Source organism: Geotrypetes seraphini, chromosome 3 (genome assembly GCF_902459505.1).
Source record: "Geotrypetes seraphini chromosome 3, aGeoSer1.1, whole genome shotgun sequence".
NCBI classification, from domain to species: Eukaryota; Metazoa; Chordata; class Amphibia; order Gymnophiona; family Dermophiidae; genus Geotrypetes; species Geotrypetes seraphini.
In genome coordinates, this window is record NC_047086.1 from 325,706,320 (window position 1) to 325,731,710 (window position 25,391).

A 25,391-nucleotide genomic window follows, 5' to 3' on the forward strand; every position below is an offset into this window, starting at 1 on the left:
TAAAAACATATCAAAAAGTTTTATGGTGTATCTTGCAGAAAAATGTAATGCCAAAAAGTAATGTTTCAATTAAGCAGATGTTTGAAGTGCACTCCACTTGCACGGAAGCACATCCTCAGCCTTGGCCGCCACTGATTTGTGGACTTATCAGTGATGCTCTGCTTCAGCTCAGCCCAAACAGAGATGCGGCATTGATTAAGTTCTTCAACGTCAGATATCGCTGTCTGGCAGACGCATTCCTGTTTCAGCCCTAGATCCAGTAGTCAACTGGGTTTAGGTCTGAATCAATGAAGTCTGGGGTCTCCCGATGTAGTTCTACGGTGTCCTTTGCCCGATGTGCTGGGGCACTGTCCTGTTGGAAGATAAAGTAGTCTCCCGACTGGCTTCTGTGTCAAGAGGATGACCTGGTAGTATGTCATTGATCTTAATCCCAAGATTGATAAAGAATAGATCTGTGAATCTGAGTTTCAAGATTGCAACTGATACCATAACTGATTGGCTGAAGGTCTTGCGGGTCCTTAGTAGGTATTTGGCATTAATTTCATGCTTCAGTGTTGAAGAAACCATCTCATGGGAGATATAGACAATTATATACCAAATAATGAAAACTATTGAAACTAAATAATTACGGTAATTAGTGTGTGTATCCTCAATGTGATTGTTAAGCTATATCAAAGACTGCAAAAGCAGAAGGCCAGGCTTTAATCAATTGGCAGGCTATTTTCCAAGCCACACCCACACAAGTGCAGAGTGAATAAACTCAAAAGTGCTCCCAAGTGAAATTTATATATATATAAGAATATATCTCCAGTGAACTTCAACCAAATAAATTGCTCAAAAACAGAATCAAAAATTCAAAATAATAATACTTAGCTCAAGAATAGTGTCCATAGTTCATCTCAATCAAATTTTTGAAAATTACTCCTTTTTCAAATAGATGCTCAGGTAAATCCCAACTGTGGAAAAATTCATTCTGGCTCTACTAAGTCTAGTTTTGGGTAGATCCCTTCCTCAGGAGCCTTCTACCTGTTGCCAAAAGCAGCCTTGGGCTAAGAAGCTGAAACCGTGAATGAGCTGAGCAGCAGGAGAACGTAATTACTTAACTAAAACCAGAAGTGATGTCATCCTGTAATTCGATCTTCACTATAGCCCACAAGGGAAATGTCACATGATATTCTACAATATGGCACCCCATTCAAAATTCTCACTCAGCCCTTGGGGTATAACAGAATCCAATTCCATAATCCAGAACTGCTCGTATAGATGAATGTGAGCCTTCTTATCCCCTACATATGTTTCTGGTATGCTTTCCATTACCACCCATTGAAGGTCCTGAAAGGCATGTCCTTTCTCCATGCAGTGAGGCACCATCGAGGCTGTAATTACTTGCATATGAATCCTGCTACGATGCTCCACCAGTCTGGTCTTAACTTGTCGAATAATGCACCCAATGTACATAAGGAAACAGGGGCAAATGATGCCATAAATTACCCATTTGGAACTGCATGTCGTACGACTATACAGTTTGTAACCTTTCTTAGTATGTGGGTGAACAAATGTTTCACAACTCAGAGATGTCATACACATAGAACATGTATTAGAGGATTCATGGCCCCTGGTGCCCCTTTGATCAGAGGTATCTTCAGAAGGTCTCATAGTGGTCAACAAGTTCGCCAAATTTTTAGGTCTTGTAAAGGCTATACAGGGACCTTCACGAAAAATCTCATACATGGATAACACATGCCAGTGTTTCTAGATGATCTTAGCAAGTTTATTAGCTCTATAAAAATAGGTCAATAAGCAAATGTGTTTATCCACAGGTTCATGTTGTTGAAACTGTAATAATAGTCTTGGATTAGCATATAGCGCACAATGATATGCCTGTTGAATAGTCCATTCTGGGTACTGTCTGTTTGTAAACTGTTGCATTAAAATTTTTGCCTGATCTCTAAATTCTTGGTCAGAGGAACAGATACATCTGACCCTCAGAAATTGGCTAATTGGTAAAGCCTGTTTGAAGCAGACCGGGTGGCAACTGTCATAAGAAAGATATGCATTTCTATCAGTGGTTTTCCGATGTACAGTGGTATGCAAAAAAATATCTTTCTTTATGATCTTAACATCTAAAAAGGTGACCGATCTGGTATCAAATATCAAGGCTGAATTTCAAGTTTTTGTCCAGACTATTCAACCACTGAAGGAATTCCCCCAAAGTCTCATACGTATCTGTCCATATCAGAAAAACATCATCAATGAACTGTACCCCGAGGCTGATGTGTTGATACCAGTGGGATTTGTATAAATGATCTTCCTCAAATTTGGAAATGTATAAATTGGCTATACTCGGTGCCATAGTTGTGCCCATGGTGATCCCATGAGTTTGTAAATAAAATACTCGATCGTACTGAAAATAATTGTGACGTAAAACACCTGAGCTAAACTTATCAAAAAGGAGGTTGGGACCCTATGAGATTGATCTGCATTCCCCAGAGTATTGCTGATATCAATAGCCGCCTCCTGGGGAATATTACTATAAAGGGCCTCCAAGTCCATGGTTACCATGATATGAGAATCTATCAATCCTTGAATTTTCTGTATCAAAGTCAGAAAACGAGTGGTGTCTTTCACATATAATTTTGCTCCACTAACATGAGGCTTAAGGAAAAAGTCCAAAAACTTAGAAAGAGGTTCCAAAATGATGCCCCATAGAGAAACTATGGGGCGACTGGGGGAGCGGAGGTGGATTTATGTACTTTAGGAACAGTATAAAACAAAGGCTGTCTTTCAGGCTCCTGAGTTAAGAACTTGGCTTCACTGTTGGTGATAAATTCACTGTCCCTGGCTGCCTACACCAAAGACATAATTGACACGCTTAACACATTACTGGGGTCATCCGCCAGTTCACTATACCATTCCCTGTTGGCTAAATGAACATTTACCTGATTCCTATATTGAATCTGGTTTTGAACCACCACTGCTCCTCACTTATCAGCCAATTTTATAATCAGGTGTGCATCTTGTTGGAGAGATTTCAAAACCTCATTCTGAGAGCGAGACAAATTCTTTTGAACCCCAGTGTTGAAGAAGGCACATACAGGCGATCATTCTGTGTTTCAATCAGTGGAGCTACTGCAAATAACTTTTTATCGGTAAACCAGATGAAGCTGATGCTGTGCTCCAGGTACTTGGGTCAAAAGTAGCTTGCACTGGTTCAGGCGCACATGTTTGTTGTATAAAGGTGGAATACAATATACACAGAAAGGGTAATGGATGCCTGGAATGCCCTCCCTAGAGAGGTGGTGGACAGCAAAATGGTAACAGAATAAAAAAAGTGTGGGATGAATACAAAGGATCTCTAATCAGAAAGTGAAGGGTATAAATTGAAGAACTGGTGCCGGAACTGGGCAGATTTACAGTCTGTGTCCTGTACGGTATATGGCTAGTCAGTGTGGGCAGGGCTGGCGAGGGCTTTGGGAATTCCAGTAATTTGGGATGGTTTAGAAAGACTGGAGTGAGCTTCAACAGTAATTTCAGTAGTTGGAATCCAAGGACTGTACCAGGAGACTTCTATGGCCTAAAAATATAAGACAATTTAATCATGAATTTATAATGCATTGTGAGGGAGTAAGGATTTTTCCTCACCATGGCTACAATTATACTACTTGGTAGTGTAGGGGTGATTCCTTCCTCACACCAGGAGGTTAGTCTCACTGATGTCATAAAGCATGAACTATTGTCTGCAAGAAATCTTTCCAGCATGAACCATGCAAGAAAAGAAAAAGAAGAAATCATTTTTGCTGCCTGGCAGATGCATTCTGCGGATGTTCACCAGAACTGTTTCTCTAGTCAAGGACATGTGACTTTGCCTACATGCTCAGCCCATGTGAAGCTGTGGGTGTCATCAGCTTCTAAGCTGTTCTTATCTAAGAAGGCGCCTCTTCCCAAGGCCTGTATGAGACTTTACACAGAAAGGCTATTTATCCAAGTTCTGTTTCTGGATTGGTTCTGAGAGGTCATCTGATGAGAACTAAGGAGAAGGTGCCTACTTAATGATTATTCTGTGCTGAGGTGTAAGGAAGCTTGCATCTTAACATAGTTTTCTCTGCACACCTTCTATAATAATTAAGACCTGAGAAGTTACCTCTTGTGATTAGCTCTCTTCCGGGGAGTGAAGGAACAGGACTTTTATCCAGACTTGGTGTTCATATCACTTAAAGAACTATTGCTGACAGACGTTTACAGCTCACTTCAGTAAATAACGGAAGAAATCCTGACCAGAAGAAATTCTACACCGTGCCACGCCAAGAAAGGACTGATTCTATCTCCCTGGGGCTTGACCTGCAGAATGGTGAGCTAGGAATCATATTTTCCTTATCAGCTGGGCTAGGTAGATTTCTGATTGATTAATCAGGACAGGAGTTGTTAATTACTCTGGGTGATAACCTGTAATAAACTGCTGCTTATAAGGAATTATTATTATAAGGAATTATTTAGTGTGTAAGAATTATTTCTATTTACTCATTTATTTAGCAAGTATTGTGTGATATTGTGTATATATTTGGACATTGTGTAAATAATAATTAGTTATTATTTACTGCTGGCTTATGAATTATATTTTTATATCTATAATAAAACTTTTCATAAAGCCCTGGTCTCGATTTTTGTATAAGTTGACAAAGAGTATAGAACCCTGGGATAAGGAGTTTATGGTTTCCCTAGCAACTAAGATACACGTGATTTGTTTATGTTACGCTAATTAGTATACCCATAAATCTACCTACAGTATCAGAGTGAAAGCACAGTCATTTACCGTAACAGGTGTTATCCAGGGACAGCAGGCAAATATTCTCTCACATCTGGGTGACAACAGCAAAAGCGCTTTTGCTTAAGAACTTTAGAAAGTTCGTGACTGACTGCACTGCGCATGCGCGAGTGCCTTCCTGCCTGACATAGGTGTGCGTCTCCTCAGTTCATATAGCCAGCTAAGAAGCCAACTAGGGGAGGTGGGTGGGTTGTGAGAATATCTGCCTGCTGTCCCTGGTTAACACTTGTTATGGTAAGTAACTGTGCTTTATCCCAGATCAAGCAGGCAGCATATTCTCACATGTGGGTGACTTCCAAACTAATCAGAATGGGATGGTGGGAGTGTTGGTGTTTTAGGAAAATAAATTTTGTAATATTGCTTGAACAAAGTGGCCATCCCTTCTGGAATAGGATTCCAGACAATAATGTGAAGTGAAGGTTGGGATGCAGGTTGGGATGAAGAAGAGAACCATGACGTTGTGTAAGCAGAGATGGAAATATTGGTAGAAAAAGTGGTTTCCTGCTGCTGAGTTGAAGTAAAAAGGAGAACCAAAGTTGTCTGGGCCACCAAGGAGCTATCAGAATCATGGTGGCAGATTCACTCTTGAGTTTGACAAGTGTATTGAGAATGAGTGGAAATGGAGGGAATGAATAGAGGAACTTGTCTGTCCAGTCCAGGAGAAAAGCATCTGCCTTCAGACGATGAGCAGAGGAGAGTCTGGAACAAAACTGGGTCAGCTTATTGTTGTGCGGAGATGCAAAAAGGTCTATTTGAGGGGTTCCCCATTGGGAAAAAATTTGATGGAGAGTTGGTGAATTGAGCATCCATTTGTGAGGTTGCAGGATGCGGCTTAGTTTGTCTGCCAGTGAATTTTTCTCTCCTTAAATGTAAACAGCCTTCAGAAATATGTTGTGAAGAATTCGGATCTCCACCTTCAATCCATACATGAGACTTCTCCCATCTTCTACGGAAGCTCGTGGTTCCCAACCAGAGCATTCTCCTCACTCCACTTCCCATCGAGAATCTTCACCTTCTGAGCCAGTCTCATGTACCCACTTCATCAGGCAGAGGGGTAAGGACCTGGAAGTAAAGTTGGAGGTGGATTCCAAGTATTCAAAGGAGTATTTGGAAACCTTAGACATCAAGCATCCTCCTAAGGAGTTACTCAAACTTTCTCTTCATGGAATCCTGAAGGAGACTTTCCGTAAGAATTAGAACTCCCCTTATTCTGTACAGCAACCCCTATGATTATCCCTATCCCTGGCTTTGACAAGCCTCAGCTTTCTCACCAGTGTTTGGTAGTGGAGCCCACTTTAAGGAAATCTGCCCCTTCCAAGAACTATGCCACTGTGCCTCCAGGGCGTGAGGGTAGATCAATGGACAGGTTTGAGAGACGTCAATACCAGAATGCCATACTGGCCAATAGAGTCATCAACTACAATTTTTATTTTACTTGCTATTTGAAATAATGGATTAAGACCATGTCTACTTACTTCAAATATCTACCATCACATCGAAAGTCGGATTTTAAGCATATGTTCCACTCTCTCACACAGCTCTGCCAGCATCTTGTGCAATCCTCCTATGATGCTTTTGAGCTGTAATCTAGAGTCTCGGCAGTCTCCATGGCCATGAGAAGACTTGCATGGCTAAGAGTAGCAGATGTGGATCCTAACCTTCATGACCGTTTGGCCAATATCCTTTGCCTGGGGGATGAACTTTTTGGGGACACGATTGAAAATGCAACTAAAAAGCATGAAAAAGTCTTTTTATTCGTTGCTGAGGCCTAAATCTAAATCTTCTGCCTCCAAAGCTTACAAACCATCTTCCTTGTTCCAGAGGCATTATACCTCAAAGTCTGCTCCTCTGTTTAGACCACAGCAGAAAAAGCAACGTCAGCAACGTCCTCAGAAATATCAGACCTCTGCTGCTCCCAAGTCAAATCAGCCTTTTTGACCATCTCCTGGAGAGCATAATTTCAATCAAAATATCTGTCTCTCCCTCTTCCCTTCGGAGGTCGTTTGCTTCACTACTATCATCAATGGCAACTGATCACCTCCGATCTCTGGGTTCTCAATATCATTCGAGAAGGATATTCTCTTCATTTCCTTAAGATCATTCTCCAAGAGATTTTCTTTCCAACCCTCTTCAGTCCTCTCTTCTTCTCCAGGAAGTTGAAGCTCTGCTTGTTTTCAATGCCATTGAGGAGGTTCCTTTGGACCAGCAGAACATGGGGATTTATTCCTGGTATTTCCTTGTCCTGAAGAAGACGTGGGGGGGGGGGGGGGGTGTCTTTGGCCGATATTGGACCTTGGAGCTCTCAACAAATTTCTCGTCAAAGAAAAATTTTGGATGCTGTCTCTGGCATCCTTGTATCCCCTTCTGGATCACAATTGGTTATGCTCTCTAGATCTCAAGGAGGCTTACATTCACATTCACTCAGCCTCTCGCAAGTTTCTCAGATTTCGGGTGGGAAATCAGCATTATCAATGCAAGGTTCTACCTTTTGGCCTTGCATCCTCTCCCAGAATTTTTACCCAAGTGCCTGGTAGTAGTAGAAGCAGTCTTACAAAACCACGGATTCCAAGCTTTGCCATATCTGGATGATTGGCTCATCAAAGACCCTACATTTCACAGGGTTACAGTAGCGACACAACAGACTATACTGTTCTTACAAAATTTGGGATTCGAAATCAACTTTCCCAAATCTCAACTGCAGCCTTCTCAGACTCTGCAATTTATTGGAGCTCTTCTAGATACTGTGCGACTCAGAGCATTCCTTCCGCAGCAGTGTTCATCCTTCCTTCACTCTCGGCGAGACACATGATGGTTCTTCTAGGTCACATGGCCTCTACAGTTCATGTCACTCCTTTTGCCAGACTTCATCTAAGGATTCCTCAGTGGATGCTGGCTTCTCAGTGATCGCAGTCTCTCGACCCGTTCTCCCAGCACATTACAGTAACATCTTCTCTTTGTCAATCTCTTCAATGGTGGATGCTCTCTTCCAATCTTTCCAGAGGTTTGCTGTTCTAGATGCCCCCTCACCAGAAGGTTCTCATGACAGAGTCCTCGATCTATGCATTGGAAGCTCACCTGGATAGTCTCCGTACTCAAGGACATTAGTCTGCCACCGATCGTCTCCATCACATAAATCTATTGGAACTCAGAGCAATTTTCAATGTTCTAAAGGCTTTTCAGCATCTTCTTCAACTTCAGGTCATTCTCATTCGTACAGACAATCAAGTAACTATGTACTGTATGAACAAGCAGGGAGGAACAGAGTCTCTTCTCCTCTGCCAAGAAGCTCAAAAGATTTGTACTTTTGTTTTAGACGGTACCAAGTCGAAGAACCAAGTGATACAGATCACTTACGCTTGTCCGACCATGCAGGAGAAAGATGCTTGGATTTAGTAGAATGTTTTCCAGACTTGGAAGATGGAGGGCATGGAGACGAATGTCTTTAACGACTTGATCTATGCCCAGAGGAACGGTGCTTCTTATGCATATGCTCTGAGGAACTTGATTGGTACCTGAAAGAACAACGCTTCAGTGAAGGAGTCCGATGCTTTGAAGAGCGATGCTATGGTGAAGGAGACCTATGTCTGGAGGAGCGACGCTTTGGTGAAGTAGACCGATGTTTCGAACACTGGTGTTGAGAAGCATGGCTCAATTACAATAATCGGTGCCGCCTTGAGGCAGTGGTGATACCTGCATTTCACATGGAGCGATGCTCAGGCTGGGCTAGTACCAGAGGAGCTGAAATGGGGGTGAGCATCTGGAACATGTCCCTAAACAACTTAAAGAGAGCATCGAGCTTCTCTTGGAAGGCCTTCACTGATACCGGAGGCTTGGGTGCCGGTATCCCTAGTGCCGAAGCCTGCTCCGGAGAGAATGACTTTGATGAAGATGCACCCCTCAAGGTTGAAGCAAGCCACATCAATGGTCTCTGTTTGGCTGGTATGACTTGACTGTAGCTTTGTGGCCTGAGACCCCTGTCTGGGAAGCTGGTGACTTCTTAGCTGGCTTACACTGGATAAACCACTTGTGGGGATCAGTAAGAGAAATAATGTGCTGGTACCTGCTAGTGCTGCCCGATTCAGGAAAAAAAATTGATTCGATTCAGCCTATTGAATCGATTTTTTGATTCGATTTTCCTGCCCAATTGGGTGTTTTTATAAAACATCCTGATGGGTTTATTTTATAGCCTCTTTACCCCTTTTATAGCCTCTTCACCCCTTTTACCTTCTCCTAACCAAACTGGCACAGTGGTGTAAACAAAATAAACAAACAAAAAAAACTTTTTCTCTCTCTGTTAAATCCTAGCTCACGTTTGCGATCTAACACCAGCTCTGGCAGGATACACATTTCAAATCTGACATATTGTAATCAAAAAACAGAAAATAAAATTATTTTTTCTACCTTTTGTTGACTGGTCATTATTCAAATTTTGTTGGTCCCAAGCTCTGGTTGTCTTCTGATAACTTGCTTGCCAGGGTCTCCTTCTTTTCTTTTTTCTCCGTGCTAACCATCAATCTTCTATCGCTGTCCTCCCCTTCCGTTTCCCTTCCCTCCCCTGGAGGTCTGGCATCTTTCCTTTTTTTGTCTCCATCCACAGATCCACCTTTTCTCAACTAGCCTTTCATACAGCATCTCTCCCTCCTTCCCCATCACCCCAGGGTCCATCATCTCTCCCTTTCGGTTCCCAACTATCCTCCTATCCAGTATCTCTATCCCCCCTCCATAGCATCCCTTGTGTCCGACTTCTCTCCCTTTCTGTTCCTTCCCTCCCTAAATCCCATTATCCACCATCTCTCTCTCACTCCTCTGTTTTTAGACCCATTATTTCTTCCCCCCCAAAGTCCAGCATATGCACGTCTGTTTAAACACCTCTCTTCCCTCCCTCTGTGTACTTCTACAACAGGGCCCCTTCCCCTGAAGGTCCTTTCCGCCGAAGGGCACCCCACCTCTGAAGGACTGCACCTCCCCCCCAAAGGTTTGTCCCCCTGAAGACCTGCACCCCCCCTGAAGGCTTACCTGTCCCCCTGTAGGCCTGCACCCCACCCCTGAAGGCCTGTCCCCTCGAAGGACTGAACCTCCCCAAAGAACTGTACCTCCCCCGAAGGTCTGTCTCCACCTGAAGCCTGCACCCCTGTTGAAGGCCTGCACCCCCCTGAAGGCCTGTCCCCCCTGAAGGACTGCACCTCCCCCTGAAGGCCTGTGTGTTCCCCTCTGGCCTCCCGCGCCTCCCTTTACCTGATTGCGACAGAGAGCAGACTGCAGAAAGGATCGCGGGTATTTTAGCGATCCTTGCAGGTTGCCATAGGCCTCAGGAGCTGTCATCCCTCTGCCGCGATCCTGCCTCTGACGTCAGAGGAGGGGCGGGACCGCGGCAGAAGGACGACAGCTTCTGAGGCATATGGCAAGCTGCAAGGATCGCTAAAGTACCCGCGATCCTTTCTGTAGGCAGCTGTCTGCTGCAATCAGGTAAAGGGAGCCGCAGGAGGTCAGGGAGGAAACCGGACACTGCAGCATTTCCTGACTGTCCCTGCCCCCTCGCTCTCTAAAGCAGGAGCGGCAGTGCCAGCCAGCTAGAGGCAGCACTGCCGATCCTGCTTTAGGGGGTGAGGGTCAGAGTGAATCGGGAGGCCGATTTTTGGGGGGTTTTGAATCGATTCAGCTGAAATGAATCAGTGAATCGATATGAATCGTGAATCGGGCAGCACTAGTACCTGCCACACTTTTTAAAGCCAGTTAATGGGCGGGACATGGGAGGGAAAACCGTCTCAGTCAAATCAAAATGGGAAGGCTGAGGCGGAGGCTGTGAAAAAATGGTTAAGAGAAAAGAAAAGAAATAAAAGTTCTTTTTTTAAAAAAAATTATATGAATAAGGAATAGAAAAAACCCGAAGGGAAAAAAAAAATGAGAAGTTTTTGTGAGCGGGAAGGAAAAAAGACATGCAGAACTTTCTAAACATGACTCCGTAGCTTCGCGGAAAACATTGAACTGAGGAGATGTGCGCCTTCGTCGGGCAGGAAGGCACTCACGCATGCGCAGTGTGGTCAGTCACAAACTTTCTAAAGTTCTTAAAGCAAAAGCACTTTTGCAACTGTCCGTATCGGGGCTCCATGGATGACGTCGTCCACATGTGAGAATATGCTGTCTGCTTGTCCTGTACAGCTTAGAGCTGGGCCACATTGAGAAGAATGCGAGTCTGATGAGTCAGAGGGGGCAGGACTTAAGCAGTGATGAGTATATCTGCCTAGAGGGAGTCAGAAGGAGAGGTCCCCGGGAGAGGAGAGACTTTCCCTTCCCTAGCCATAGGTTAAAGTAAAAGCCTTGGTAAGTAGTGACCTTGAAGCAAGGGTGTGTGGGTGTGTGTGTGTGTGTGGGGGGTGTATGGGTGTGTGTGTGGGGGAGGTGTGTGGGTGTGTGAGTGTGTGTGGGAGGGGTGTGTGTGTAGTAAACTATATAAATGCTGTTTGGGAGTGTGACCAAAGCAGAGGATTTGGAAAAGCATATGAGAACAAGAGACTGAGTCCTCAGGGAGAGAATGGTGACAGGAGAGTCCAGAAGAGACCAATGTACCAGTGGGAGCTTGGCTGGAGGTGACTTGCAAGTGACCAACAAAGGGACCGGAGGAAGTGACCAGAAGACCCAACGGGGAGTATCCATAGAAGTTCGAGGTCCTAGGCTGATGGTGACTGGTGAATGAATGGCGAAGGGACAGGAAGGACCGTTGGCAACCAGCAGAGAGACTGGTAATTGTACTGGAAGCAGCCAGAAGACCCAGAAGTCCAATGAGAGTTCAAGAGCACCCAGTGATTACCAGAGAGACTGGGGAAGGCTGAAAGATCTTTGGCGGTCAGAGAGAGACCAGGGAAGTGTCTGGAGGAGCCTGGTCATGTTGTGAAAAGTGTAAAGTATGAAGGATATAGAAGAACCTGGTGCTAGAAAGAAAAAAGACCAGAAATGCCTGGTGGTGGTAAAGTGACTGGAGGTGACCGCTCAGTCCATTTACAGCATGGTATCACACATCTTTATTTCTTATGATTATGGTCTACTCCATACTTTTTTTTTTTTTGAATAATGATAATTTGTTTGACCATTTAACTATTTCTGGCTTTTCTCATCACTTCTGTGTTTCTTGTACAAGTTGAAACTTGGAACTTAAGTTATAAAATACACTAACAAAGAATATAAAAACCAAAATACAATACACACTGTTTCCATAATCAACTGAGTCTCAGCAGATTACTCCGAACTAGACAGTTATTGCATCTAATGAAAACCACAATAATGTGGAACATAACCACCGCTGAAACCACATAGCCCCAAATAAACTGCTTAACTATTAAAAAAAGAAAGAAAAAGAAACATTACCTTTTTGGTCAATGAATCATCTGAATCTGATGGCATTCTAGTGGACACATGGAAAATAGCTTCCACAGTAGAGGTAGCATAATAAGGTGCAGTTTGCCCTGTGCTGCCATTGCGTTGAAGACCACCCAAAAATCCACAGTGCGTAGAAAGATCAACCTTATTCATGGAAAACAAAATAACCAAAAACACTTCTTAAACTACAATTTCACAAATATCTGATTTCAAAATTATGGCCTAATATTAAAACCAATTTTTATTTTGGTAACTCAAAGATTTGACTTTATTGGAATATTGTTGCACTTTTTAAAATAGATTATTACCTCAAACAAGCAGCCTTATTATTTAAAGCAAGTTCATAGTTCTCAATGGTGCCCATTTACTAAATACAATTCGCATTAACCCATGTTAAAATATAGGTTAATAAATAAGGCCCAACCATTCTAAACACAGGAAGTTGTGATTTAGAAAAATTTTTAAACATTTTAAGAGGAAATTTTCAGTAGTCCATATTTTCTTGTAACTAGTTTTCAAAATGGAAAAATGCAAGTATGTTTCGTTCATAAAACTGTCTTTTCTGCCACATAATTTGATCTCTTATTTCAGGAGCAAGCAGAATAGACAGAGTCACACATATTGTAAAAACACAAAAAGGTAGAGTATTGTACAGTATATCAACATGACTTAACCATCCCCACACCCAAAACGCCTATTTTTTAAACTGGCTAAAATTATATCAACCTGATTTCCAGCTGGCAGTTAGCTTTAACTGGTTCCAGCAGGCTTTGAATATCCATTTTCATTTTTGGTTGCTAGCTGATAGTCAGTGCTAACTGACCATCAGCTAACAATCAAAGATAGGACAGTAATTTATGTGACTCCATTTATGCGCTAACCTTGCCCAGTTAGTGCTATTGGGTCCTAAGTATGACCCACCCTCAAATCACCCTCCAGATAGCTGGCTCCTGGTTATAGAGAGACTCCACATGGACACATTTCGGCAAACAATGCGTACATCAGAAATCACACCAGATTTAAGCAACGGAACCATAAAGACAGTAAAACTGAGTAACTACTTAATTACAATGGTGAATAACAATCATGAATCTCTGCCACAATATGTAAAGGCTTTAGTAAAAGGAACTCTAAGACGTCTTAATGAGACAAAAACAATATGCTCAAACCAATAAAATAATAAAATATCATCTAATATAATAAAATGATAGGCCGCGTATGCGCACTCAAAAGTCGTGTTCCCTGATCCGTCGCGGAAACACGACTGTGCATGCGCGCCCCTGGCTCTCACTGTGCACTATGCTCAAGCTGCCGCCACGGCTCCTGTCTTGAAATGCAGCAGGATTGAGAGAGGAGCTGCGACGGGGGCTTTCAGGACAGAATATGATTACCATGTTTCTTTAGGCAGCCCCGGTTGTTTACCTGGATTCAATGTCAGCATTAGGGTTTGCCGACCACCAACCATGAGAGCCGGGTGAGGAAGGCCGCCGCAGCCTCGCGGCTAGGTAGGGGGACAACAATCGCGCTTATGCTCAAGCCGCCGCCACGACTCCTCTCTCGAACCGCACCAGGATCGAGAGAGGAGCTGCGGCGGGGGCTTGAGCATAAGCGCCATTGTTGTCCCCCTACCTAGCCGCGAGGCTGCGGCGGCCTTCCTCACCCGGCTCTCACGGCCGGCGGCCGGCGAACCCTAATGCTGACATTGAATCCAAGTAAACAACCGGGGCTGCCTAAAGAAACAAAGTTTCACGATGCTTGGCCAGCCAAACAATTCCTGCCGTTGCCGAAATTTGCCCCACCGTTCCTTTCCTTCCTCCATCAGGTACAGTTCAGCTCCGCCTATGTTAAAAGGAGCTGCTTTGAAATTGGAGCCCTGCCACCACCGTAACACGTTCCCTCTGCCGTGGTCCCATATGTCAGAGAAGGGGTGGGACCAAGGCAGAAGGGAAAGTGCTACGGCAGTGGCAGGGCTCCGATTCCGACACGGCTCCTTTTAACATTGGTGGATTCACTGCACCTGATGGAGGGAGGGAAGGAAAGGTGGTTGTGTGCTGTTGAGCCCCTCTTTGCCCTCAGACCCTCTCCTAACTGCTCCCTCCTGTCTCAGACCACTGGGGGGAGGTGCCTGTCTTCAGCTGCAGGGATGGAGGGAGGGAAGAAGAAAGAAGGGGCCCTGGCAAGCGAGTTATCAAAAGCCAACCATAGCCTGGGACCCCTACATGGTATGAATAATGACCAGACAACAATTTTATTTTCTGGTTTGTGATTACAATATGTCAGATTTGAAATGTGTCTTGAGGGAGGCTGCCGCCGCGGCTTTGGACAGAGGGGCACCATTTTCGTGGGAGCCAGCCTTCGGAGAGGCATGGGACGCAGGAACGGATGCGGGATGGGCTGCCGCTGCGAAGGGCTTTGGTGGGGGAGCCAGCCAGACAGCGAGTGTGGGGACGTTGTAAGCGCGGATTGGTCAAGGAGCCGCCGCTGCCGAGGCTTTGAAATTGCTCTCCCACCGTCACTCCCTCCCGCCCCGGCTCTGCCTCTGCCCCTGCCCAGGTTCAAAAGCAGGAGAGGCGGTCATCTAGCACCCGTTAATCTAACGGGCTTAAACACTAGTTTAAGCAATAATTCAATAAAAAATTGAAATAAAAACATTTGGACACAAATAGACCATCAAGAACAGACAAAAGTGAATATAACCCTTTTCCAAATACATAGGGCTCCTTTTATCAATCTGCGCTAACGGGGTTAACGCGCACGACTTTTCATCATGCGCTAACCCCCGTACTGGCCTAAAAACCACCACCTGCACAAGAGGAGGCGGTAGCGACTAGCACGGCCGGCGGTTTAGCGTGCGGTATTAAGAACGTTAAACCGCTAGCGCGCCTTTGTAAAAGTAGCCCATAGTTTTTTAACAACTGCTTCTTAAGAGTTATTGTAGCACAAATCAATCAAGTCATAGTTTAAGAAACTTTACATTTATTTATTTATTTATTTAATTTAGAACATTGTTTTCAAGGCTTTTTTTTCACATGGTACTTGCCAATACTATGTATTGACACCTTTTCTGCAACCTGCAAAAATTGCCCCGCAGTCTCTCACAGTACCTGAACTGCCTCAGCATTTCTCTCAGAAAAAGCACAATGTGGCTGCAAATCATCCACTTCCTGTTTTAGCTGGCTCAGGAACCCATGCAGAAAGCTTTGGGTAAAACCTACAATCTACTGCAGTGGCGTACCAAGGGGAGGACGGGGGGGGGGATGGTCCGCCCTGGGTGCACGCTCCAAAGGGGTGCACAGCTGGCCGGATCCGGAACCTTCCATACTGCTTCAAACGGCACTTCAGCGCGGCTGCTGTACTTAGAGCAGAGTCGGCAGCCGCGCTGAAGTGAAGAAGGTCCCGCAATGACTGGGAAGAGGTAAGTGACGTCGGGGGGGTGGTGGGTGGGGGAGACCGGCAGCCGCAGTCATCGTGGGATCTTGCCGAAACTAACTGCGTCTGCCAGCCCAGCCTCTTCAGACGTCACTTACCTCTTCCATCCGAGCAGAAGCAGTCATCACGGGACCTTTGGGATAGAGAAAGAAAGGAGGTCAGAGTGGTATGGAATCACGCTGAAGGGTGACAAAGGGGGGGTCAGGGTGGTGGGGAATCATGCTGAAGGGTAAGAAAGGGGGCTCAGAGTGGTATGGAATCATGCTGAAGGGTGACAAAGAGGGGTCAGGGTAGTATGGAATTACGCTGAAGGGTGACAAAGGGGGCTCAGGGTGGTATAGAATCATGGTGAAGGGTGACAAAGTGGGGTCAGGGTGGTATGGAATCATGGTGAAGGGTGAAAAGGGGGTCAGGGTGGTATGGAATCATGCTGAAGGGTGACAAAGGGGGTCAGGGTGGTATGGAATAGAGGTCTGCACGGGAACGGGGATCGCGAGGATCCCGCGGGTTCCCGCCCTGGCCCACGGGACTCCCACGGGGATGCCCCCCTGACCCACGGGGACGCCCCCTGGCCCACGGGACTCCCACGGGGATGAAAACAGCCTACCTAAATTCTGGCGATGCAGGCATGCAGCTTACAAGTCTGGCGTCATGGCGGGAAATAGCCATGCTGAGCAGTGAGCTCAGCACGTACACAGATGAAAGCCTTGCTTGCTGATTGGTCCGGCGGCCCTGCCCCGCCGTGCCGCCGGACCAATCAGCAAGCAAGGCTTTCATCTGTGTACGTGCTGAGCTTACTGCTGAAATGAGGAGAAATGCCTTGTTGGCCCGGAACTTCCTCTCCTACGTCAGAATTGACGTCAGGGAGCGGAATGCTGGTCAGCGCGACGCTTCTGCAGGGAAAGCTTGGGACAGAGGTGGCTTGGGGGCTATTCCCCGATGGCGGTGGCAGCAAACCGAGTGGCTTGGGGGAGGGCACGGAGAAAGAAAGAAAGGGGGCAGACAGAGAGACAGAAAGAAGGGGGAACAGGGAGACAGAAAGAAAAAGTTGGGGGAGAGAATGAGGTCTGGAGGAGAGGAAACATACAGGAGGCTGAAAGAAAGGAAGAAAGATTGGATGCACAGTCAGAAGAAGAAAGTGCAACCAGAGACTCATGAAATCACCAAACAGCAAAGATAGGGGACGGGTGGGATTTCTGTCCCCGCGCAACTCTCTAGTATGGAATCATGCTGAAGGGTGACAAAGGGGGGTCAGGGTGGTATGGATGTGTGGTGGAGGTAGAGAAAGGGGCAGATGCTGATGGAATTGCAGGGAAAGAGACAGAAGGGGGAACAATACTGCATGGAATTGGGTTGTAGGGAGCGAAAGGGGGCAGATGCTGATGGAAGTGGGGGGAAGAGAGAGAAGGGGCAGATGATGGAAGTGGGGAGAAAAGAGAGAGAAGGGGCAAATGATGGAAGTGGAGAGAAGGAGAGATAAGAGGGCAGATGATGGAAGTGGGGGTAAAGAGAGAGAAGGGGCAGATGATGGAAGTGGGGAGAGAGAAAAGGGCAGATGATGGAAGGAGGGGATAAATAAAAGGAGGACACATGATGGGGAAAAAAGGATTGAGTTAGGGAAATACTGGAGGGGGTGAGGGAAAGAGGTGGCGAGCTGTAGGTAGATAGTAAAAAAGGAAATTGATGAGAGGGTAGTAAGAACGTAATCTAGATGGATGCAGAAAATAAATTGAAAAGGAAAATGAGGGAAGAAAGGGATTGCAGAAGAGAGGTGTGGGAGAGGGAAGGAGAGGAGAGAGATGCCAGACCGATGGGGGTGAAAGGAGAGATGGAAGGGGGAGGTATACAGTTTCTGGAAAGGGTATAGAAGGAGAGAAGATGCCATTTAGGGGCAGAGAGATGGCAGACAGTGGATGGAAGGAAGAGAGTAACAAGAAGATGAGGAAAGCAGAAACCTGAGAAGACAAAGGTAGAAAAAAATTTTCTATTTATTTATTGCTTCAGGAGACATGTGTCACTGTTTCTGTGGTGTTGCATTGTATGCAGAATCCAGCTTCTTGCTGGTTCAATTTAACCTTTGTCTATGTATTTCTATTTTATCCCCCTTTTACAAAACTGTGGAGCGTTTTTTAGCGCCAGCCTTGGTGGTAGCAGCTCTAATGCCCAGAATTCTATTGAAAGGTAACTTTGGGAAGCCACAAAACTTAGAGACTTGAAGAAAGCACAGATGGTTTATTAGCATACGTATTCGACTCCTGAGCTCCAAGCTGGCTTCAGAAATGCCGAAACCAGGACGTTACAGAGATATTTATACATTCTTCTGGCTAAACAACTGAATTCTAGAAAAAATTGTTCACGTGTTACTTTTCTTAACAATCATTGGTGCTAAGCTCACACTAGCAGGTCATTAGCAGGTCACTTATCTAGGCCCTGCAGTCTTTCTGTTAAATGTTGTTTATGCCGAGATAGCCATAAGAAGTTAGAATTCCAAGCTAACACCCAAGGCAGGCAGGCAGGCAGGCTAGAACATCAGATAAGTTATGTCTGCAGCTGAACATAATTCAACAATTTATTAAAGAGAAAACTTAGTTCAACACTTAGGAAACCAATCCCAGACTCCTTCACTATGAGCATCAGAGATGTTACCACTGTGGCTAAAATCCACACTACAGTTTTGTAAAAGGGGGAGGGGTTAGTTTGTGATGACATATTTCATACTAGGCAAAGGTGTTTTCTGTGTTCGAAAGACATGGTTTTCGGTTAGGATTGACGGTGTAGGATTGATCTGTATTAGTCTGGCTTGTTTAGTTTTACAATGGGTGTATTGATGTACTGCTCACTGCATATGTAAGATGCTGCCTTTTCCTAGGTAATCATGTGTGACATGTGGATTGTTACTAAATATCATGTTTTTCATACAGATGGGGGGGGGGGATGGCAAAAAATGATGGGCCCCGGGTGTCACATATTCTAGGTATGCCACTGATCTACTGCAAAATTAGTGCTAGGAAAATATTGTGGCAGTAATCTGCAGCTCATTGCTAAAGTCATCTTTTCTATCAGTGGCTGAGCAGTGGTTGGCTTAGACACTGATAGAAAGGTGACACAAAAAAACCCCATAAGGCAGGGCAATTTCCCCTTAGCTAGCTGCGACATTCCTAATCAGCACACTCCCTGATGCCCACCCAATTCCCCGACAAACATCCCCCCTAACTTAATACCTCTTTCTGCCCTCACTCCCCCTGAAAAATATCCCATGTCTAGCAGCAATCCCCCCCACCTAAAAAAAAAAAAAATCCCTGGAATCTAGTAGCATCCCTCTCACCAACTGAGTTACAAAAACATTCTACATAATCCTTTGCCTAGGCACCCCTGCAACCCATGTTAATTTGCTCCTGTCTCAAGCATGGTCATCTTTAAAATCTAGATAGAACTTGGGGCACTCACTATTTTTAAACAGTCTCAAAATAAGCAAAAGAATTGTAACTTTCAAAAAAAGATTGTTTACGCAAAAAAGTATTACCAATTGTATCAGAATCTTATTGTAGACAGAAATCATTTATTTCAGATTTATAAGGACTTCAGAGGTGACACTCATTGGGCCTTGCCGGTTAGTGCGAATTTCCACCATGTCTCTTCACTAGTCCCATTTTTAATATATTTTTTTCAAAAACTTATGCTTAAAGTGCATTAAAGTGCTTATAATAAATTGAAGTGAGGCTTACTGGCCTGTAGTTTCCCACTTTATCTCTGCCATGTAATTACTATCATGTAGCAAAATAACTTATGAAACTTAGTAGCAAAATAGCTTGTAAAACAGCTGTAGTTGAGTCGGGGAGGAAATCTTTAAAATCTGCCATATAAGGGAATAAAAAGAAATAAAACAAAACAAACAGAAAAGAAGATAAAATAATATCTTTCTATTGGACTAACTTAATACATTTTTGACTAGCTTTTGAAGGAAATACTCTCTTTTTCAGGTCAGAAATAAGCAAAAGATGAAATATTAGAATACATAAGTAAAATAAGCATTTCAATGACAAACTCTGGGAAAGGTAAGGGTTTGAGGGTTGAGTAAGAGATGAATGGGTTATCAGAATATGACAAAGCAGTATAATTTTATGGTTTACAAAGTGACAGGAAATTAGATCTTTGTTAAGTTCTTTCTGGTGTCAAAATATTTCATCATTTTAACTTCAAAGGTCTTACTTTCCTAGGTTTTTCAGAAATTTCCTTTCAGCATTCTAAGTATAAAGTCATTCATGGAGCGCTCTGGTCTTGTAAAGTACTTACCCACTGAGGTGTCATCCTGGTTAGCTTTATGGTTGTGCTTATATAAACTGATTCTTGTCTTAAGCATCTGGACTGTCTCTCCAACACAGCATCCTTCTTCACATTTTCTGACTATTGATATGTACTACATGAGTAGAACTCCTTATGCTGAATGCTTTTCCCATTTGAGCAACTGTGTAATGGAATCTCCTGATATGCACTAACATCATTAACATTGGTATATAGCAGAGATGTGTGCCACTGTCTTCATTTTTAGCTGTTGGGAGTTTGCCTTTGACCAACTATTTTGACGAGTTTTAAATGTTAATAGCAAGATTTTGTAGTTAATTCTGTGTTCCACTGGAAGCCAATGTGCTTTGTACAATAAGGGAGAAACATGGTCGAATTTTCTTAAGTTAAATATGATTTTTACAGTGGTATTTTGAACAATCTGAAGGTGTCTCATTTCTTTTTTGTAATGCCTTATTCTCAGATTTAAATGTACTACCAACAAAAAAACAGTTAACCCCCCCTTCAGAAATTGCAATAACCTAAGATGCATACCAAGCACATATCAATCAAAAAAAGACAAAGCCTTCACACCAGTCCCTTGGATATACATCAATGCAAGATCCATAATAAACTGATTGCAACCAACAATGTGGGGTTGGCTTTCTTTACTGAAACTTGGCTAGTGTGAGCTTAGCACCAATGATTGTTAAGAAAAGTAACACGTGAACAATTTTTTCTAGAATTCAGTTGTTTAGCCAGAAGAATGTATAAATATCTCTGTAACGTCCTGGTTTCGGCACTTCTGAAACCAGCTTGGAGCTCAGGAGTCGAATACGTATGCTAATAAACTTGGCTAGATAGTTCATAACTACCTCACTTCTGCCCACCAGGATACATCATCATCCAAATTCCAAGGAGTGATAGGTGAGGAGGTGGCATAGTCATTATATAAAAGAACACTTTCAAAATTACCTTAACTTACACCACCACCTACCCTGATCTCAAATACATGACATGCAAGTTCGAAAACAAATCCAATTCTATCACAAACAGCATTGGCATACTACTGGTATACCGACCCTGAGTTCCCAATCAAGCACTACTACAAAGCTGCAAGAAATTATATTGAGCCTTGCCTGCCAATACACCAGACTGCTCATACACAGAGGCATTAACATACTTCTTGAGACTACCAGTAACAATGCTGCTCATAACTTCAAAAAGCTGCTAGAAGATAGCCATATTGACATCAAGCCATTGGGTTCAACACATGAAAAAGGTCACAACCTCAACTTACTTGCATTCACACCCTCCTGCCTCACTTCCAATGCCAAATGGGCCCCAGTTCCCTGGTCAGACCACTACCTCCTCACCTTCAACCTGAACCTCCACAATGGAAGCACAAATAGCAAGCCCTCAAGCATAGAAAAGCTGATAAGAGGCAAAACAAATCCTACCCAATTCTAGAACAGTTGCTGAATCACTGACCACTACATCTGATTGCACACAAACAATGTTAACTGGAACACCTCCATCACAAACACCTTAGACTTACTTGCCCCACAACATTACTGCAAAACAAAATGCACCAAAACTTCCCCCTGATTTACAGAAACACTGAAAATGGAAAAACAAACATGTGAAAGGTTAGAAAGACAATGGCAGAAGGTAAAATTATGGTCTTACCTGTTAATTTTCTTTCCTTTAGAAGCAGCAGATGAATCCAGACTAGTGGGTATAGCTCACATCGACCAGCAGGTGGAGATAGAGAACTGATTAACAGTTGGCCTTAAAGCCTGGTGTTCCTCTTGTTACTTCAGTTATGCATTTTGCCCAAGCAGCCCGAAAGGAGCATGAGCATCCCCAAAACTTCATTCCAGTAGAAAATGGGCCCCTAAATACTACAATTACCAACCATATCCCAACCGAAACCATAAACAAACACCCTACACACATACAGTGCCCTTGGGGAGGGGCTCTGGATTCATCTGCTCCTTCTAAAGGAAAGAAAATTAACAGGTAAGACCATAATTTTACCTTCCATAGCAAAGCAGCAGATGAATCCAGACTAGTGGGATGTAGCAAAGCAAACTCAAACCGGGTGGGACGCCAATGCCGCCTCCGCCAGTACCGCAGTGCCAAAACTTGCCTCCGCACTGGCTGCTACGTCTAAGCGATAATGCTTCGAAAAGGTATTACCCGACGACCAAGTGGCCGCTCGGCAAATTTCCACCAAAGACATCCCCCCGGACTCCGCCCAAGACGTAGCCAATGCCCGAGTGGAATGAGCATGAAGGTGCTCTGGTACTTTCTTACCTGTCAACACATAAGCCGAAGCAATCGTCTCCTTGACCCAACGCGCAATGGACGCTTTAGACGCCGCCATCCCCTTGTTCTTACCCGCGAACAATACAAAGAGATGGTCCGACCTACGAAAATCATTCGTCACTCCCAAATAATGGAGAAGCATACGCCGCACATCCAGTCGACGCAAAGACAAAAATCGTTTACCCCAATCCTCCTTCCGGAAGGACGGGAGGAATACACTCTGGTTCACATGAAATGAAGAAATCACCTTAGGCAGGAAGGACGGCACCGGCCGCACTGACACCCCCGTCTCAGAAAAACGTAAGAAGGGTTCTCTGCAAGAAAGCGCCTGAAGCTCCGATACTCGCCTCGCCGAAGCCATTGCCACCAAGAACACTGTTTTCAGCGTGACATCCTTCAAAGTGGCCGCTGACAGGGGTTCAAAAGGTGCCCCCTGCAACCTCCCCAGGACGAGTTTAAGATTCCAGGAAGGACAAATTCGCCTTACCGGCGGGCGGATATGGTGAACCCCTTTGAGGAAACGGACCACGTCCGGCTGCGACGCCAGCGACGCGCCAGCCACCCGGCCCCTGTAACAGGCAAGGGCCGCCACCTGAACCCTTAAAGAGTTATAGGCTAATCCTTTCTCTACGCCTTCCTGCAGAAAGGCAAGAATAGCCGCCAGAGATGCATGGAAGGGCGCGATTCCCTGTCGACCGCACCAAGCATCAAAAATCTTCCAGACTCTCGCATAGGAGGTCGAAGTCGAAATCTTCTTAGCTTTAAGAAGCGTGGCAATCACCTGCTCCGAATAGCCCTTCTTCTTTAGCCTTGACCGCTCAAGAGCCAGGCCGTAAAACCAAAGCGGGCCGGATCTTCCATCCAGATTGGGCCCTGAGTTAGTAAGTCCGGAGTTACCTGGAACGTCACCCGATCGCCTACTGAAAGCTGAACGAGATCTGCGTACCACGGTCGACGCGGCCAATCCGGAGCCACCAGGATCACCCTGCCGTGAAAGAGAGCGATGCGTTGTAACACCCGCCCTATCATGGGCCAAGGCGGGAACACATACAGAAGGGAATTTGGAGGCCATGGGAGGGCCAACGCGTCCACCCCCTCCGAGCCCGTCTCCGTGCGCCTGCTGAAGAAGCGAGGCAACTTCGCATTGCGGGACGAAGCCATGAGATCCAACTCTGGCAACCCCCACCGACGGACTAGCAGGTCGAACGCTCGAGCCGACAACTCCCACTCGCCCGGATCTAGAAGATTTCTGCTGAGGAAGTCCGCTTGCACGTTTTCGTGACCTGCAATGTATGCCGCCGACAGAAGCGGAACATGCCCTTCTGCCCACTGAAACAATATCCTTGCCTCTTCGGCCAACTGCGGACTCCGAGTGCCCCCCTGACGATTGACATATGCTACCGCCGTGACACTGTCCGAAAAGATTCTGGTCGGTCTGTCCTGAATCAGGGACTGAAAAGCCCTCAGCGCCAATCTGATCGCTTTTAACTCCAACAAATTGATGGGCCACTGTGCTTCCTCTAAGGACCACACTCCCTGCACCGATGCTTGCAGGCACTGGGCCCCCCAGCCCCTCAGACTAGCATCCGTCGTCACCACCACCCACTCCGGTGTGGCTAACGGCATGCCCCGCCACAGGTGCAACTCGTGTAGCCACCATTGCATGCTGCGAGCCGCCCGAGGACTCCATCGGAGACGCACATTGTAGTCCAGAGAAGCTGGGGACCAGCGAGAGAGAAGCGACTGTTGTAAGGGTCTCATGTGGCCCCGAGCCCAGGGGACCACCTCCAGAGTCGCTACCATGGAGCCCAAAACCTGCACATAATCCCAAACCCGAGGTCTGGGCGACCCGAGAAGTAGGCGAATCTGAGCCTGCAATTTCTCTCCCCGGTCTCGGGGTAGAAATACTCTCCCCAGAGCAGTGTCGAATCTGACCCCCAGATGTACCAAAGACTGCGACGGGGACAGAAAACTCTTGGGAAAATTGACGATCCACCCTAACGACTGAAGGAGAGATATTACCCTCTGAGTAACCGACAAACTCTCCTGTCTGGACGAGGCGCGGATCAGCCAGTCGTCTAAGTAAGGGTGTACCCGAATCCCTTCCTTGCGAAGAGAGGCTGCTACCACGACCATGACTTTGGAAAAGGTGCGGGGAGCCGTCGCCAGGCCAAAGGGCATTGCCCGAAACTGATAGTGCTGGCCAAGAATCGCAAACCATAGATACTGCTGATGCGGAGGCCAGATCAGGATATGTAGGTACGCCTCCTTGAGATCTAGGGACGTGAGGAACTCTCCCGGTCGAACTGCCGCAATGACCGAGCGTACCGTCTCCATCCGGAAATGGCGAACATTGAGAAATCTGTTGACCACTTTGAGGTCCAGCACCGGTCTGAACGACCCCCCCTTCTTTGGAACAATGAAGTACAGGGAATATACCCCGCGGCCTACACCTTCCGGGGGTACCGGTACCACCGCCCCCAGATCGAGCAGCCCCTGAAGAGTCATGCGGACCGCCTCTCCCTTGGCCGCCCCATGGCACGGGGACACCAAGAAAGAATCTTCGACGGGAGAGGCGAACTCCAACTTGTACCCTTCCCGAACAATGTCCAACACCCACTGATCTGACGTGATTGTGGCCCACTCCGCCCGGAACGCCGAAAGTCGGCCCCCTAAGGGAAGGGCGGAGGGAGCCAAGCCACCGTCATTGCGGAGTGCGACTTGGTGGGGTACGTGTTGGCTGACCTGAAGAGGGTTTCGTCGTCCGAAAGGAACTCCTCTGCTGAAACCTAGGCCTCGCCGCAGAGAAAGAACCATATGTTGATCTGAAGAATGGTTTACCAGGCCTGGACCGCCTCACATCTCTGAAGCGCGGTCTAGACGAGGAGGACCTCACCGGGGGCCTAGCCCTATCCTCCGGTAGACGCTGTGTTTTGGTATCCCCAAAATCTTTCACCAATCTCTCTAAGTCCTCTCCAAATAATAAACCTCCCTTAAAAGGGAGTCTCACCAGCCTAAGTTTGGATGCAGCATCTGCTGCCCAATGTCGGAGCCATAAGGATCTGCGCGATACCACTGACAGAGCCATCTGTTTCGCAGATGCTCGAACAATGTCATATAAGGAGTCTGCCAAATAGGCCAAGCCTGACTCCAA

At 45.7% G+C, this 25,391-nt stretch overlaps 1 protein-coding gene across 8 annotated transcripts in view; it reads right to left on the bottom strand.

Moving 5' to 3' along the window:
* The window catches only part of RALGAPA2 (Ral GTPase activating protein catalytic subunit alpha 2), a 1,036,168-nt gene that overhangs the window by 301,323 nt on the left and 709,454 nt on the right, over positions 1 to 25,391 (bottom strand). For all 8 annotated transcript variants that reach the window (XR_004538694.1, XR_004538695.1, XM_033936259.1 and 5 more), the window contains one exon: positions 12,185 to 12,340. Coding sequence is in view for 6 of the 8 variants with exons in the window: in XM_033936259.1 (XP_033792150.1) it covers positions 12,185 to 12,340 (156 nt within the window). In the remaining 2 variants the exon portion in view is untranslated. The remainder of the gene's footprint in view (positions 1 to 12,184; positions 12,341 to 25,391) is intronic.